The following is a 15,075-nucleotide window of genomic DNA, read 5'->3' as shown; positions in this document are numbered from 1 at the left end:
ATTTTTTTAGTAAATGTAAAATCAAGATTACTTATGTTTTGGTTTCAGTCATGTACATCTCCATGTAATCAGCCAGGATTTTGATTCCCCTTGCCTTAAAACCAAAAAGCACTGGAATTCTTTTACTACAGAATACTTCTTAAACTCTCAAGGTAAAGACTTTATAAAATTTGCTCCAGGATGTTTAATTTTATTATTTGCATTGGCTTTGAAAATACATGGAAGTCATTTAATGTATTAGGAAAAAGTGGAAGCTCTGCCATAATACTGGGTTTTGGGTAATAGTGCTTTTCTGATAAAATTAGCATTGTGTTTGATTGGCTTATATTTAACAATGGGACAAACTTGTCTATTTCTAGGTAGAATATTTGGAGAGAGAATGTGAAATGTTGAGGTAGAACAATCCTGCTTTGCAATGGCAAAATGCTGTATAGGTAAAACATGTACACAGACTTCAGAGTTGTGAGAGTGTAACATCTTTTTGTTTCTTTCAGATGTGATAGAGATGGTAAAGACCAAAGGAAAAGTTCTGGTTAAAGATGGGACCTCTGAACTCCTGAAGTTGCCCCTGAGATGTCATGTGTGCAAACAACACCTGCCTACCATCCCACACTTAAAGGAACATCTCAAAAAACATTGGCCAAAATAACTGTAAAAATCATTCTGTGAAATCTGTCCAGTCAAAGTTTAAAGGCAATCCCCCAGAAACTTTCTTTGGTTAAGTTGCATAGATTTTTGTTTTAGCTGAATTACAAACATAAAGCTGGAAAGGTGCCTCACTGATACAAGCAGCATAGAATGTACAATTTTGTAATTACTTTTCAGAAAAAAAAATAAAGTAGCCTCAAGGTCAGTATGTAGTAGAGTCATTGTGGATTACCTGTCCAGCAGCATATCAGACTTTGGAAGTCTCTTAAGGTTTTTCTTGGAATAAATGTGGTTTACGCTAAGCACCTGATACAGATTTAATAGATTCTAAAGGCAGAAGGGAACATTGATATATCATCTAGGCTGAGCTCTCGGATAGTAAGTCTAGAGACCTGCTCCACAATCATGCATAGAGCAGAGCTTTCAGAAAAACAGCCCACCTTATTTTAAAAATTGTTGCCGAGGCAGAAACCCCCATCACTCTTGATAGATTGTTCCACTGGTTAATTATGCTAACTGTTAAACATGCACGTCTTATTTCCAATCTCAGTTTCTCTAGTTCAGCTTCTAGCTATTGGATCATGTTACAACTTTTCTCTCAAACTGAAGAGTCCAGAAAGTATGTATAGTTTTTTGGGAACAGACTCCACCTTCTTCTCTAGAGAGACCCTGGCTGATAAATCATCTGATGAAGCGGGTCTTTGCCCACGAAAGCTTATGCTCCAAAATATCTGTTAGTCTATAAGGTGCCACAAGACTACTACTCGTTCTCAAAGCTACAGACACGGCTAGCTCTCTGATACTTTTTGGCAAAGTAAGGAACAGGCAGGTCCACCAAGGTACCTTCACACACATTTTAATCTCCATTAAAGTTCAAGGTATAATACAGCCATATTGCAGCAGTTATGAGCCCCTTCCTGTTCCCTGGGTTAGACTTCTATTATGCATGGATTCTTCAGGTGCTTAGCCAATAACCTGTGAACTGTCAAGTTTGGTAACTGTGCTCTGTCACACACCATCTTCCTTTTGTTTCCTCTTGTTCATTACAAGGGCAATTTCCCCACCTTTGATACTTGCAGGAATGAGAAACATTCATCAAGTCATCCTGCTAGTAACAAGCAGTCCTGTGGCACCTGAGAGACTAACAAATTGATTAGGTCATGAGCTTTTTATGGTTAAAACCCACTTCCTCAGATGAAAGAATGGGCCATCTGAGGAAGTGGGTTTCACCCATGAAAGCTCATGACTTCATACATTTGTTAGTGTTAAAAGTGCCCAAGACTGCTTAGTTGTGAAGCTACAGATTAATACTGCTACTTCCCTGGCTCTATTAGTGATAATCTTTTTTGTTGCAGGGGCAGGAGGGGGCTCAAACCCCCACCTCTCCCATTATATAAATCCTGTATTTTGTATTTCCACTCCAAATCCCATAATCCCATCTGTTGAAGGGACCAAATAAATTTGTTAGTCTCTAAAGTACTATGGGACTGCTTGTTGTTTGTGAAGTTACAGACTAATTTGGCTATACCTCTGACTTTTTTCGTCAACTGTAGTATTCCTCTTTTCCTTTAGGACTCAGTTTTCTGCCTCACTAGGCTGTACCTTCCTTAAGGAGTGAGCAGTCTCGCATTGCCCTTGCACTTTTCTAATCTGTCTTTCCATAGGTCACCTCTGGGGGTTTCCATCCTCCAGCCACAGAATAAGTACTCTTTAGGTGGAGATTACCCCACAATTCAAGTTTCATTCTAGGAAAAAAAAGTGTCATGTAGCACTTTAAAAACTTACAAAATAATTTATTAGGTTATGTGCTTTTGTGGGGTAGGCTACTTCTTCAGCTCTGGAAATAGCGCTGAAAGTGAATTAGTGGCTGTGCTACACAAGCCAAAAACTTTGAAATGGCCATGCAAATGGCCATTTTGAAGTTTACTAATGAGGCGCTGAAATACATATTCAGCACCTCATTAGCATGCAGGCAGCTGCAGCACTTCGAAATTGACGCAGCTTGCCACTGTGCGGCTCATCCAGAGGGGGCTGCTTTTCGAAAGGACCCCAGCTACTTTGAAGTCTCCTTATTCCTATCTGCTCAGAGGAATAAGGGGACTTCGAAGTAGCTGGGGTCCTTTCGAAAAGGAGCCCTGTCTGGACGAGCTGTGCGGTGGCGAGCCATGTCAATTTCGAAGTGCCGCAGCCACCTGCATGCTAATGAGGGGCGGAATATGTATTTCAGCGCTTCATTAGTAAACGTCAAAATGGCCATTTGCATGGCTATTTCCAAGTTTTTGGCTAGCGTAGACATAGCCAGTATGTCATATACGAGAGAGAGAGAGAGAAAACAACAAAACAAAAAACAAAACAAAAAAATGAAATGATTCAGACTAACACAACTACCTCTCTGTAACCATTCACTCTAGGAGTCATTACAGCAGGGACAGCCTACAGACCTTGGCTCTGGATTTACCTCATCCTTTGTAGAGGATAATGCGGTTTCTTTCTCGTCTGCCCCTTTCTGCTCCCGGAGTCTCAGCTTCTTTAGGAGTTAGGCCTTTGGAGCTCACTCCTGCCTACAGTCTCCCTAACTAGGGTATGTTTGGTTTATTTCCTGCCCTTTCTTCGGATCGCCTTTTGTGTAGGTGACCCTTACTCCTTCACCCCCACCTCCACCTCTTTCCAATGTCTTTGCCCTGTCTTCTCTACCTAGATTTCACTCTCTTGGCTTGTTGATGTTTTTCTAGCATTTTTGCTTTCCTGCTCCTCTTTCCCCAATTTTTCCAGGCCACTTTCTTGGTTAGTAGTTATCTCTCCTTACAGGCTTTGGGTCTGTGCTTAATCCCACCCCCTCTTTTCCTCATCCCTATTGAGATTCCTTTCCCCAGGCTGCTGTCTTCTCCTTAAAGTGCCTGGGTTGCAGACAGTCTACATGACCAGAGGGTAGGACAGGGATCAGCAACTCCGAGCATGGGTGCTAAGAGTGGCACGGAAGCCAATTTTTCATCTGCATGCAAGGCAGGAGCTCAGCCCCAGCCCTCTTCCCCCTTGCAGCCAGGAGGTTGCTTGAAGTCATGCTTCCTGTGGATTAACAAAAGACCAACCACCATCTGAACAGTAAAGCTCTGCATTTTAGTTTAGTAATGAGGATGTTGTAAGTAGGACTATTAGTGACTTTGAAAAGTAGCACTGGCCCTGGGACCATACATACTACTCCAAACACAACGCACTCCAGCTTCAGCAGGTCAAATTCCAGGCCAGGTTCAAGAAGCAGAGAGGCAGCTTCTTCGAGTAGTGCCCATGTGGGTGCTCCGCTCTGGGTGTTTTTGTGTCCTTGTGCCAACATTCAGAGATTTTTACATAGCTGTAGTTTTCCTGCACTGCGCACGCACAGTAGCACTGTCTCTTGTTATTTAGTACACACATGGCATGGAGTCTTCAGTTCCTTCGCTAACGTCCTTGGCTGCAGGCAGAGTGTTACAACTCTCTGCAAGAGAAGTTAGTTTGCCAGTTAATTAGCTGTTCACTCCAGTCCAATTTGTTTTCCCCTAGTTTTACTGTTCTACAGTATAAAACAAAACAAATAAAGCTGTTGTTACTTAGGTTAGCGTTAGTATTCGCTACTGCGTCACCACTGTGCTGGACTCCCCAGGCTTCAAGCGGTGCAAATCCTGCAAGGATGCCGTGCTGTTGCTGAGGGCCATGCTTCCTGTATTGTGTCTGGACGAGGGCTACCTGGCACAATCCTGTGTTCATTGTCCAGCTTGATGGCAAGAGCCCCTAGGGAGTAAACCAATAGGCACAGAACTTTTCTCTCTGAGAAATCCTGGCAGCTGATGGTTCCAGACAAGCCACCCACTAAGGGCTTGGTACCAAAATCTAAGGGTACAGAACCTAAGCGTCCCCCCAGCCTCCTTGGGATCTCTGCCATGGCGCCAGACCTGTCCCTGGCTCATTCCTGGCCTCTGGCACCATCTTCACAGGCTGTGCCAGAGGACACAGCAGCCATGTGCTCGTTGGCACCATCTTTACTGGCAGTGCTCAAATGAGTGCTCATAGAGCCAAGGTGCAAACACTGTGCAGCAGCACCATTGGCTCCATCAAGCCCCATAATGGCAAACTTGGGGCATGCAATGCCCACGAAGATACCGGCTTTGCCCTCATCACCAAGCTCTGCCTGCAAGCAGCACCAGTTGCAATCCCTGCACCAATTGGTGTCGCCTCACAGAACCAGAGCCAAAATGCAGCCCCACTCCTGGGCATAGGCTACTGCAACACTGCAACAGCACCAGGCTAGCAACCCCTGGTGCCCTTCGCACCAAAGCACTCAGTACCAAAGGAACCAACGGCTGAGCTGACACTGGATAAACACACACTGGGTCCGGCACCGTCCCCTCAGCACCGACCCTCCCCGAGCCTGCCTACTTCTTGGGGCCTCTCCCATTGCTCAGCATGTCTTGCACTTCCAGCGCCAGGTCCCTGATGCCAGGGAGACATGGCACTGAGTGCCCAAACATAGTCTTTTTGCAGCACTCCAGGCTGGCGTATCCTGGGCGGCAAGATGTACCGCCCACCATGTCATATCTGCCTCCACCACCACAGTCTGCACACCATTATTCTAATCCAGAGCAACCGTGGCTCTTGAGGCATATCTGGTTGCCATGCTTGCCCACCTGGTGAGCACCGGCCAGGGCAGCAGCAACTTGCCAGCCGTCACCACGGTTGTCCACTTCAGCACTGTACCAACCATCTTTGGATCCTGGTTCCAAGGATTCACTCTTGGAAGGAAAGAGGGCTCCAGCCGAACCCTTTTTCCTCCTCACCAGATGATGCAGTGCTCCCCCTGTAGCCCCTCCTGTGGATGATACCAGGGCCTTCCAGGCCTTCTTCCGCCAGGTGGCACAGGCACAGGACAAGGACATGCAAGAGGTGCCTGTAAAACAATACCAGCGCTAGCATACCATGCACCGCCCCCCCCACCCCTTCTTCAGCCAGGGTGGCGCTACCTATGTACGAGGCCATAATGGAACCAGCTTCAGTGCTCTGGTGAACGCCAGCGTCTATTGCCTCTACCAGGAAGCAGGTGGACAAAAACCTATTTTGAAGCATCTCAGGATGCCAAATTCCTATTTACAACACAAACATGCCAACTCCCTTGTGGTGGATGTGGTCCGTAATGAGACTAGGTCATTTCACTTTCCACGCCTCCCCCCACCACCCTTATGACAATACAAGCAAGAAATGTGACCTTATGGGCTGAAAGGTTTACTCATCCAGCACTCTCCTGCTTGAGGGGGCTAATTACATGGCGATGCTGGCTGACTATGGGTATCTCAACTACAGGTCCAGGATCTGCCAGAGCATCAGTTCAAAGCCCTTAGCAGCAGCACCAAAGAAGGGCATGCTAGTTTCAGCACTGCCATGCAGTCCACCATGGACATCGCAGCTCAAGTCATGGCAGCGGTGGAAATGATGCATTGTACATCCTGGCTCCTGCCCTCGTGGGGGTTCTGAAGGAGCTGCAACAAAAGGTTGAGGACCTCCCTTTTGATCGCCAACACCTTCTTGTGAAGAGGACCGATGAGGTCTTCCATTCCATGAAGGCCTCCCAGTCCGCTCTGCACAACTTCAGCAGGTACATGCTTACCCCCCCGGCCCCCAGGTTAAACAGACCCACTACTCGTCATACCAGAAACCTTACCAACAGCACTGCTTTGAGCCCTCCAGAAACACAAGCCTAAGCAGCCATGGTCAGGCAGGCAACATCAGGGACACCAGTCCTCAATGCCGCATCCTTAACCACGTAAACAACAATTTTGAGGGTGTGGTCAAGAGTCTGATCCGGTGTTCTCAACCAGGCACTACAGAGTCAATCCTTTCATCATCACCTCTGCCCCTTCCTTCATCAGGGCATGGCCATTAACACAGACAAGTGGGTAAAAGAACTGGTGGCACAAGGATCGTCCTTATCCTTCACTTCTACCGCCCCACCCCTTCCCCACCCCAACCTGCCTCCCAACCTGTCCCTCTTCAGGGTTCCCTCTCACGAGAATATTCTCGACCAGCAGATCCAACATCTCCTCTATTTGGGGGCCTCTCAAACCCATCCCCACTTATTTCCTCACACAGAAGAAAGCGGCGTAGGAAGCCCAATCTTAGACCTCAGGAGGCTCAACAACTGTATCCTCTACAAATGTTTCAGTATGGTGACGCTTGCTATGATTATTCTGGCTCAGGACACGAATGCCTGGTTCTTCTACGAGCATCCCCGTGGGTGCTCCACAATAGGTTTCGGGCTCGCCCCGGTGCCGCAGATCGGAAACTTTCCAGCAGTTTCTCTCAGACCGCGCATGCACTGGCGCGCGCCGCTCCCCTGTGAGCCCCTGGCCACATGCGCAATCCGGTCCCCGCCAGTTCCTTCTTAACCACCATCAGCTGCAGACGGAATCCACTCAGGCTGCAGCCAGAGTCAGCGTAGTTAGAGTTTTTAGTTTAGACTGTTGATTTCTTTTCTTGCAAAAAAAAAAAAAAAGGAGAAAAAGGACAAAAAAATATATATATATAGAAAGTTTTAGTAAAAGAGAGAGGAGCGGAGACAACGCGGGGCCGTGAAGGCCAGTAGGCCTCCTGCCGCGGCAGGCTGGGGCCCATGAAAGGGGAACAGGCACAGCGACAGTGCTAAGTACCCTATTAACAGCTCAAAAGACTCACCGCGATGTCCTCTTCAGGATTCAAAAAGTGTGTGTCCTGCCGCGAAGCTATGCCGGCCTCCGATGGGCATAGTCAATGCATTAGGTGCCTGGGAGAATCACACGTTACCCAGAAGTGTTCCTTTTGTGCAAAGCTCACAGCCAGAGCAAGAAAGGATAGAGAAATGCGGCTGAAAATGCTGTTTGATAAGGCCCTCCAGCCAGACGTGCCGGAGAGGCCTCAATCGGAGGGACCCACAGGGCTCCATAAAAGGAAGGCGGCTTCCCTCACCCCCTTGGTGCAGAAACGGAGGAAGCTCTCTCCAGCCCGCTCCCTGCTGGCGGTCACAGCGAGCGGGACGGGCGTAGCACACGGCCCCCAGCCGCAGTCCCAAACAAGCGGCAGCGCGGCAGCACATGTGGCAGAGGCTGAGCCTCCGATTACTAAACAGCTGGCACGCACAGCCTTCAGAGCGGCTGCCAGGCAAGCGCTGGAACCGGTGGCACCGCCGCAAGCGGCACAGATCCCCACGGCGCCAACGGTGCAGGGCCAACAGGTACGCAGCCTGCAGGCACCGAAGGAGGCTATCCACGCAGCACCGCAGCTGAGCATGCCGAGCACGGCACCGACAGCGGGGCCAAGATCCCTGGCACGGGAGGGGGCGGTGCCAGCCCCGCAGGGGAGGGGAAAGGCAGCAGCAAAAACCCAGCACCGCAGCCCTTCTCCGGACGGGGCTGCAGTGCTCCTTTCAACAAGCCCTCCCCTTATGCTGCGCACGCCAACCAGAAGGCATGGGTCTCCTCCAGCCTACCCAGAGCCGCCTCCTCCGTTCCTCCAACCAGCATCACCGTGGCTCGGGCCACCTTCGCCTTTTCTGGGATTGGATCCCCTGGAGTACTATCACAAACCAGTTTCACCACTGTCTCAGTCATCAAGAAGATCTCGCTCTCCCAGACATCAGGAGTATGCACCTCGAGAGTGGTCCAGGTCTCCATCCCAGGAACCGTGCCCGTGCTGCCATGGTCACCCTTACCATGCTGGGCATAGACACCACAGGCATACACCCAGGGGCAGGTCCCCCTCGACCGTCCAATACCCCCGCGGGCACTCACGGACGGGGACGGAAACGGAAACGCAGCGGTCTCAGGGGGAATTGATATTGGAACCCCGAGATTTTCTCTCGCAAGCCTCTAGCGAGAGGGTGTACCACCGACAGCAGAACCCTGAGAGTTCGAGGGAGGCTTACTCTAGTGGTTCCTCCTTGTCCTCCCCCGACGAGGGTACGGCCCCCGGGGATGTTGCTCTCCCGGACGACCTCAAACAGTTTCAGGAGCTGTTTAAAAGGGTGGCTTTCACGCAAGGCATCCAAACAGCAGAGGTGCAGGAGAAGCACCACAAGCTCCTCAAAAATCTGAGACCTCCGGCCTCATTCAAAATCGCTATTCCACTCGATGAAGCAATCATGGAGTCAGCCACCACCATATGGCAGACCCTGGCTTCCGCTCCACCTATAAACAAGAGATCGGATAAGAAATACTTCATCCCGGCGAAGGGCATGGAGTTTCTGTTTAGTCACCCACAACCAAATTCACTGGTGGTAGAATCGTCTCAGCAGAGATCAAAGACTTCCCAGTACAAAGCGGGGGGCACAGACAGAGATGCCAAGAAGCTAGAGCTATTCGGCAGGAAGGTATACTCCTCCTCTACCCTGCTGTTGAGAATGGTAAATTATACAGCACATCTAGCGAACCATAATTTCGATAATTACTCCAGGTTTACTTCTCTCATGGATTCGCTTCCGGAAGATAAGAAGCCGGTGCTGAAGGCCATCGTGCAAGAGGGCTATGCAGCTTCGAGGACGGGAGTCCAGATTGCCCTGGACGTGGCGGACACAGCGGCATGCTCAACGGCTACGGCAGTGGTCATGCGCAGGGAATCCTGGCTTCAGACATCGGGTATCCCGAGGGATCTGCAGGCGAAAATTGTTGATCTCCCCTTCGACACGCAGAAGCTGTTTGCAGAGTCAACCGATTTTGGTCCTTCATTCCAGTAAGGACTCAAGAGCTACACTCAGAACCCTGGGTATTTATACCCCTCCATACACAAAGAAAAAGTATTACCCTCAACAAAGGCGATACCCGTACCAATCTCAGCATGCTCAGTACCAACGGGGCTACGACCAAGGGCGACATCAACAGCAGCAACAGTATAGAACTCCTAGGCGACGTTCCCAACACAGCCGTGCATCCTTGGGGCAGGCCCAAAGGCAACAAGTTTGACGGACAGGTCGAGGGCTGCACTATTACCACCATCGCGCAATGCCATCCCCAGCTAATGTTCCATCATCGCCTCCGACCGTTCCACTCACAATGGCAAAAGATCACCACAGACAAATGGGTACTGGAAATCATAGCCACGGGTTACGCAATCCCCTTCCAGTCGCTCCCACCGCCGAAACCTCCGCCCAGGCCTCATCTCAGGGATGCTTCCCACGAGGCGAAACTCAAGCAGGAGGTGGACCATCTTATGTTCATAGGGGTGGTGGAAAGAGTGCTGGAGCGACTCCAGGGGAAAGGGTTTTATTCACGATACTTCCTCACAGAGAAGAAAACAGGAGGCTGGAGGCCCATCTTAGATCTTCGAGGCCTCAACCGGTACTTGCGCAAACAACGTTTTTGGATGATCACAGTCACCTCTATACTCACGGCACTGGACGATGGAGATTGGTTAGCAGCCCTCAACTTACAAGATGCGTATTTTCATATAACGATCCACCCGGCACACAGACGCTTTCTCCGTTTTATGGTTGGCAAAGAACATTTCCAATACAAGGTCCTTCCGTTCGGCCTCTCCTCGGCCCCCAGAGTCTTTACCAAAACCCTGGCAGTGGTGTCAGCCTACCTGCACAGACGGGGTATTTATATTCCCATATCTGGATGACTGCCTACTGAAAGGGGCCTTGAAGGCAGAGGTACTACGCATGATACGCGTCACAGCGAACACATTTTCTTCGCTGGGCCTGGTCATCAACCTCGCGAAGTCAAAGACCGACCCCACACAAGACATAGAGTTCATAGGGGCTCGTATAAACTCTATTACAGCAAGGGTCTATCTACGCGACGCTCGCTTTCGTGCCATCGGTTCCCTGGTGCAAGTCATTACATACAGCCCCATGGTGCCGGTCTTAACATGCTTGCAGCTGCTAGGCCACATGGCAGCGGCAACGTTCGTGGTGCAGAACGCCAGATTGCATATGCGCACCCTGCAACATTGGCTGGCGAGCATCTACAAGCCAGCGTCCCACACTGTCCACAGGGTGGTGTCGCCCACAACAGAGGTGCACAGATCCCTGCAATGGTGGGTCAACCCCAAGAACATGCTAACAGGGGTACCCTTTCACCAACCACAAATCTCTATTTTTCTTACTACTGACGCTTCCCACATAGGGTGGGGAGCACACATCGACGACAAGGTAACGCAAGGACTGTGGTCCCCTACGGAACAGTCACTGCATATAAATATACTAGAGCTCAGAGCAGTGTTCAACGCCTGCAAACACTTTCGAGACCACATACAAGGCAAAGTAGTCGGGATCAATACAGACAATACCTCCACCATGTTTTATATAAATCGACAAGGAGGAGCTCGATCCCGTGCCCTATGTGCGGAAGCAGTCCGGCTGTGGAACTGGTGCATCGCCAACAATATAACGTTGAAGGCCTCGTACTTACCAGGCGCTCACAACGTGAAAGCAGACCAGCTGAGCAGGCGCTTTGCACTCACGCACGAATGGCAGATCCGCTCCGATCTGCTACGACCGATCTTTCATACATGGGGGTTTCCCCAGATAGACCTGTTTGCCACTCAGCACAACAAGAAGTGCCCCCAGTACTGCTCCAGGGCAGGATTGGGGCGGGGATCCCTGGGGGACGCATTCGCGATTTCGTGGATGGGCCCCCTGTTTTACGCGTTTCCCCCAACAGTGCTCATCCACAAGGTCTTGCAGAAAGCCAGGAGGGAGAGCCCGCATGATCCTAGTAGTCCCAACGTGGCATCGACAGCAATGGTTCCCCTTGCTTCTGCGCATGTCGGACCGCCCACCGCTTCCCCTTCCAGTGGCGCCGGACCTGCTCACACAGGCCCAGGGGTCCATAGTGCACCCACACCCTCAAGGCCTGCACCTACAAGCATGGTTAATCCATGGCTCAGCTCCCTAGAGAGTACATGTACGGAGGGAGTACAAGAAGTCCTGGAGAGTAGCCAAAGGACCTCCAGCAGGAAGACTTATAAGCAGAAATGGACTCGATTCACTGCATGGTGTTCTGCCAAGCAGTTAGCTCCCCTTGATGTTCCTATACCTGTAATACTAGAATACTTACTGGACCTCAAAAGAGGCGGGCTCTCCCTATCCTCGCTAAAGGTCCATCTCGCTGCTATATCGGCTTTTTGGCATGAAGAGGAAGGGCCCATGGTGTTTGCCCATCCTATTGTTACCAGGTTCCTGAAGGGGCTGGTAAACCTGTACCCCCCTCGGAAACCGCTTCCACCATCGTGGAACTTGGACCTGGTGCTCAGCGCGCAAACGGGCCCACCTTTTGAACCCTTAGCCACAATTCCCCTACGTCTACTTACGATAAAAACGACGTTCCTTCTTGCAATCACGTCAGCTTGCAGGGTGAACGAGCTCGCAGTGGTTATGGCAACGCCGCCCTGCACAGTATTCTCAAAGGAGGCGGTAACCTTACGGCTTCACCCAGCCTTTGTTCCAAATGTCTCTTTGGAGTTCCATCTTAACGAGCCAATAGTTTTACCCGAAGCCTCACAGCTCCGGCAAGGAGGCACGCCTACATCTCCTGGATGTGAGGAGGGCGTTGGCCTTCTACATAGACAGAACTAAGTCCTTCTGGAAAACAGACAGGCTTCTAGTCTCTCTCGCTCCCAGGTCGAAAGGGGAGGGTCTCTCTTCACAGAAATCTCGAAGCACATTGTGTCCTGTATAAAAATGTGCTATGAACTTCGAAAGACTCCTTTGCTGGCCCCGCCCTGGGCCCACTCCACCAGGGCGGTGGCGGCGTCAACAGCCTTTTTCAAGGGCATCGCGTTAAAGGACATCTGTAGAGCGGTGACCTGGTCATCCCATGACACCTTTGCCAAACATTATGCTCTGCACCGGGTATTCGAAGAGGATACGTGTCTGTCGACAGCAGTCCTTTCAAGGGCAAGCTGCACATAAACTGATTACCCACCTCCTTACTTGGGTTACTGCTGGGTAGTCACCTATTGTGGAACACCCACGGGGACACTCGTAGAAGAAAGAAGTTACTCACCTGTGGTAACGATGGTTCTTCGAGATGTGTCCCTGTGGGTGCTCCACCACCCGCCCATCCTCCCCGCTTCGGATCTCTGTCTAGTGTTTTTCAGGAGCATCTGAGGCGGTTGGTCAAGGAACTGGCGGGGACCGGATCGTGCATGTGGGCGGGGGCGCGCAGGGGAGCGGCGTGGGCCGGCGCACGCGCGGTCCGAGAAAAACTGCTGGAAAGTTTCCGATCTGCGGCGCCGGGGCGAGCCCGACACCTATTGTGGAGCACCCACGGGGACACATCTCGAAGAACCATCATTACTACGGTGAGTATCTTCTCTTTCTCAGCTCTCGACCTACAGGATGTGTATTTTCATATCACCATCCATCTGGCTCACAGATGTTTTCTGTGCTTCACGGGGGGGGGGGATCTGTCACTACCAATCCTCCCATTTGACCTCACCACTGTGCCCAGGGTTTTTTTTCCAAAACTCCAGGGGTGGTGGCCGCCTACCTTCAACAAGGGGTCATCATCTCCCCATCTGGACAACTGCCTCTTGAAGGGCCCATCATTCCCTGAAGCCCAATACATGGTACGGACCACCTTGCAACTCCTGCTCAGTCTCAGTTTCCATACCAACTATGAGAAGTCTACGTTCTGACCCACTCCGTCCGTGGAGGTCATAGGAGTGCACATAAACACTATCACCGCCATGGCCACTCCGCTCATCCAGCAGTTTTGCACCATGTGCAATCTCAGAGTGGCTATCACTCACACACCTGCCTCACTTTACTGGGAAATATGGATGCTACCACCCAAGTGGTCAGGCTGGCCAGGCTCCATATGCATTGCCCTCAGTCATGGCTGGCCTCTTGCTGGCCAGGAGGTTGATATGGCACCTTTGTTCCATGACTGACCACATGCCCTGGACCGGGTGAGAACCTAAATGTGCCAGCTAACCCAGCATGGAGGCGTCCGTCGTTAGAGTGACAGATGGTGGCAGTTGGTGAAAGGGCATCCCAGCAAGAATGTTGCCCAGTCACATCCACCATTGAAAAGAGGCAAGAACATGTGGTGGGACAATTATGAGGTTGGAGATCCTTTCTGGAAGGCGGGGGGGCAGGGTGGGAAATCACATGGTAAGGCAAGACCGTCCCTTCTCTACAGTACCTGCCACCTATATCCTCTTTTTTTGGCCTGCCTGCTTTCCTACCTGGATTCTTCAGTGGGGGAACTAATTGCTTATTAATTTCAACAGCTACCAGCACACACAAGTGCTCGCTTCTCCATCAACTACACAGTCACCTCCATGTTGTTAGTGCTCAGGGTGCTACCCTCCAGAGAGTGTTGCACAGCACCCTGTCACAGTTCCCCATGTAGCTATTTACGTATTTATGTCTGACTATCTGGGAGACTATCTGGGAAACTAAGCTAAATAGGGTTCCTTTTGCTCCCAGTGATATAGAACATGGACTTGTCTTTGGGCTGCGTTCCACTTATTGGGCTGAGGGCAGTAAGCTCCACAGTTTGGTATCATCTGCAGACATTATAAGTGTACTCTCAATGCCATTATCTAAATGTTGATGAAGGTAGAGCTTAGACATTCAGGCCTGTTAACAAAGCGGGAGGGATTGCCATACTTTGGAGGATAGGATTATAATGCAAAAATGACCCGGACAAACTGGAGACGTCAGCTGAGGTAAAATGGACGAAATTTAGTAAGGCCAAATGCAAAGTACTCTAAATCAGTTTCATGCATACAAAGTAGGAATTGACTGTCTAGGAAGGACTACAGCAGAAAGCGACCTAGTGGTCACAGAGGACTACACGCTAAATATGAGTCCAACAGTGTGACACTGCTAAAAAAAAAAACAAATATTTTGGACTTTATTGACATTTTGTAAGCAAGACCCAAGACATAATTCTGCTCTCCAGTGCACTGATTAGGCTACATTAATTTGACTGTTAATAGTGAACTCTTTTCATCCACAGCCGACTGGGTAGAACCCAATATTGGAGCTTGTTGACGGTATGTTCCATAATTACTGTGATGATGGACAAGGTACTCTGCAACAGGAGGCAGCTTCTTTGTGGTGGCTTTCAACAGTGTCCCTTTTGTACCCCCCTGCCTCTTAAAACTCATTGACTTTAGCTGGAATGGCTGTCTGTCTTAGTGGCAAATGAGTAGATAGCAAGTGCTACTTGTGGAAGTGGAGGTGATAAGCTTACAAAGGCCTATACCCCACAAAACTGGGTTGCTGTATTTCAGCATATTGCCATGCCCCATCAACATATGACTTGGTTAGAGCTCATGTTTTGATAGGATCTGTCACAATCAGTTGCTTTTTAAAATTTATCACAATCCCACAGAAAGTTTGGTGGACAGAAACTTGTTTAATAGAACACAAAGCAGGACCAAAAGGAATATTGTTTACAGAAACACACCCTGACT

The 15,075-nt window shown here is 50.0% G+C and overlaps 1 protein-coding gene across 3 annotated transcripts in view; it reads left to right on the top strand.

The window, feature by feature from the left end:
- APTX (aprataxin) overlaps positions 1 to 2,103 on the top strand; it is a 55,050-nt gene extending 52,947 nt beyond the window's left edge. For all 3 annotated transcript variants that reach the window (XM_074994476.1, XM_074994473.1, XM_074994474.1), the window contains exons 7-8: positions 49 to 152; positions 495 to 2,103. In XM_074994476.1, the coding sequence (XP_074850577.1) occupies positions 49 to 152; positions 495 to 649 (259 nt within the window). In that variant the 3' untranslated portion in view covers positions 650 to 2,103. The remainder of the gene's footprint in view (positions 1 to 48; positions 153 to 494) is intronic.
- Positions 2,104 to 15,075: the final 12,972 nt, after the last annotated feature.

The sequence above is a fragment of the Carettochelys insculpta genome, chromosome 5 (genome assembly GCF_033958435.1).
Source record: "Carettochelys insculpta isolate YL-2023 chromosome 5, ASM3395843v1, whole genome shotgun sequence".
Lineage (NCBI taxonomy): Eukaryota > Metazoa > Chordata > Testudines > Carettochelyidae > Carettochelys > Carettochelys insculpta.
Note: the sequence above shows the minus strand (reverse complement) of the source record. Positions and strands in the feature narration are given on the sequence as shown.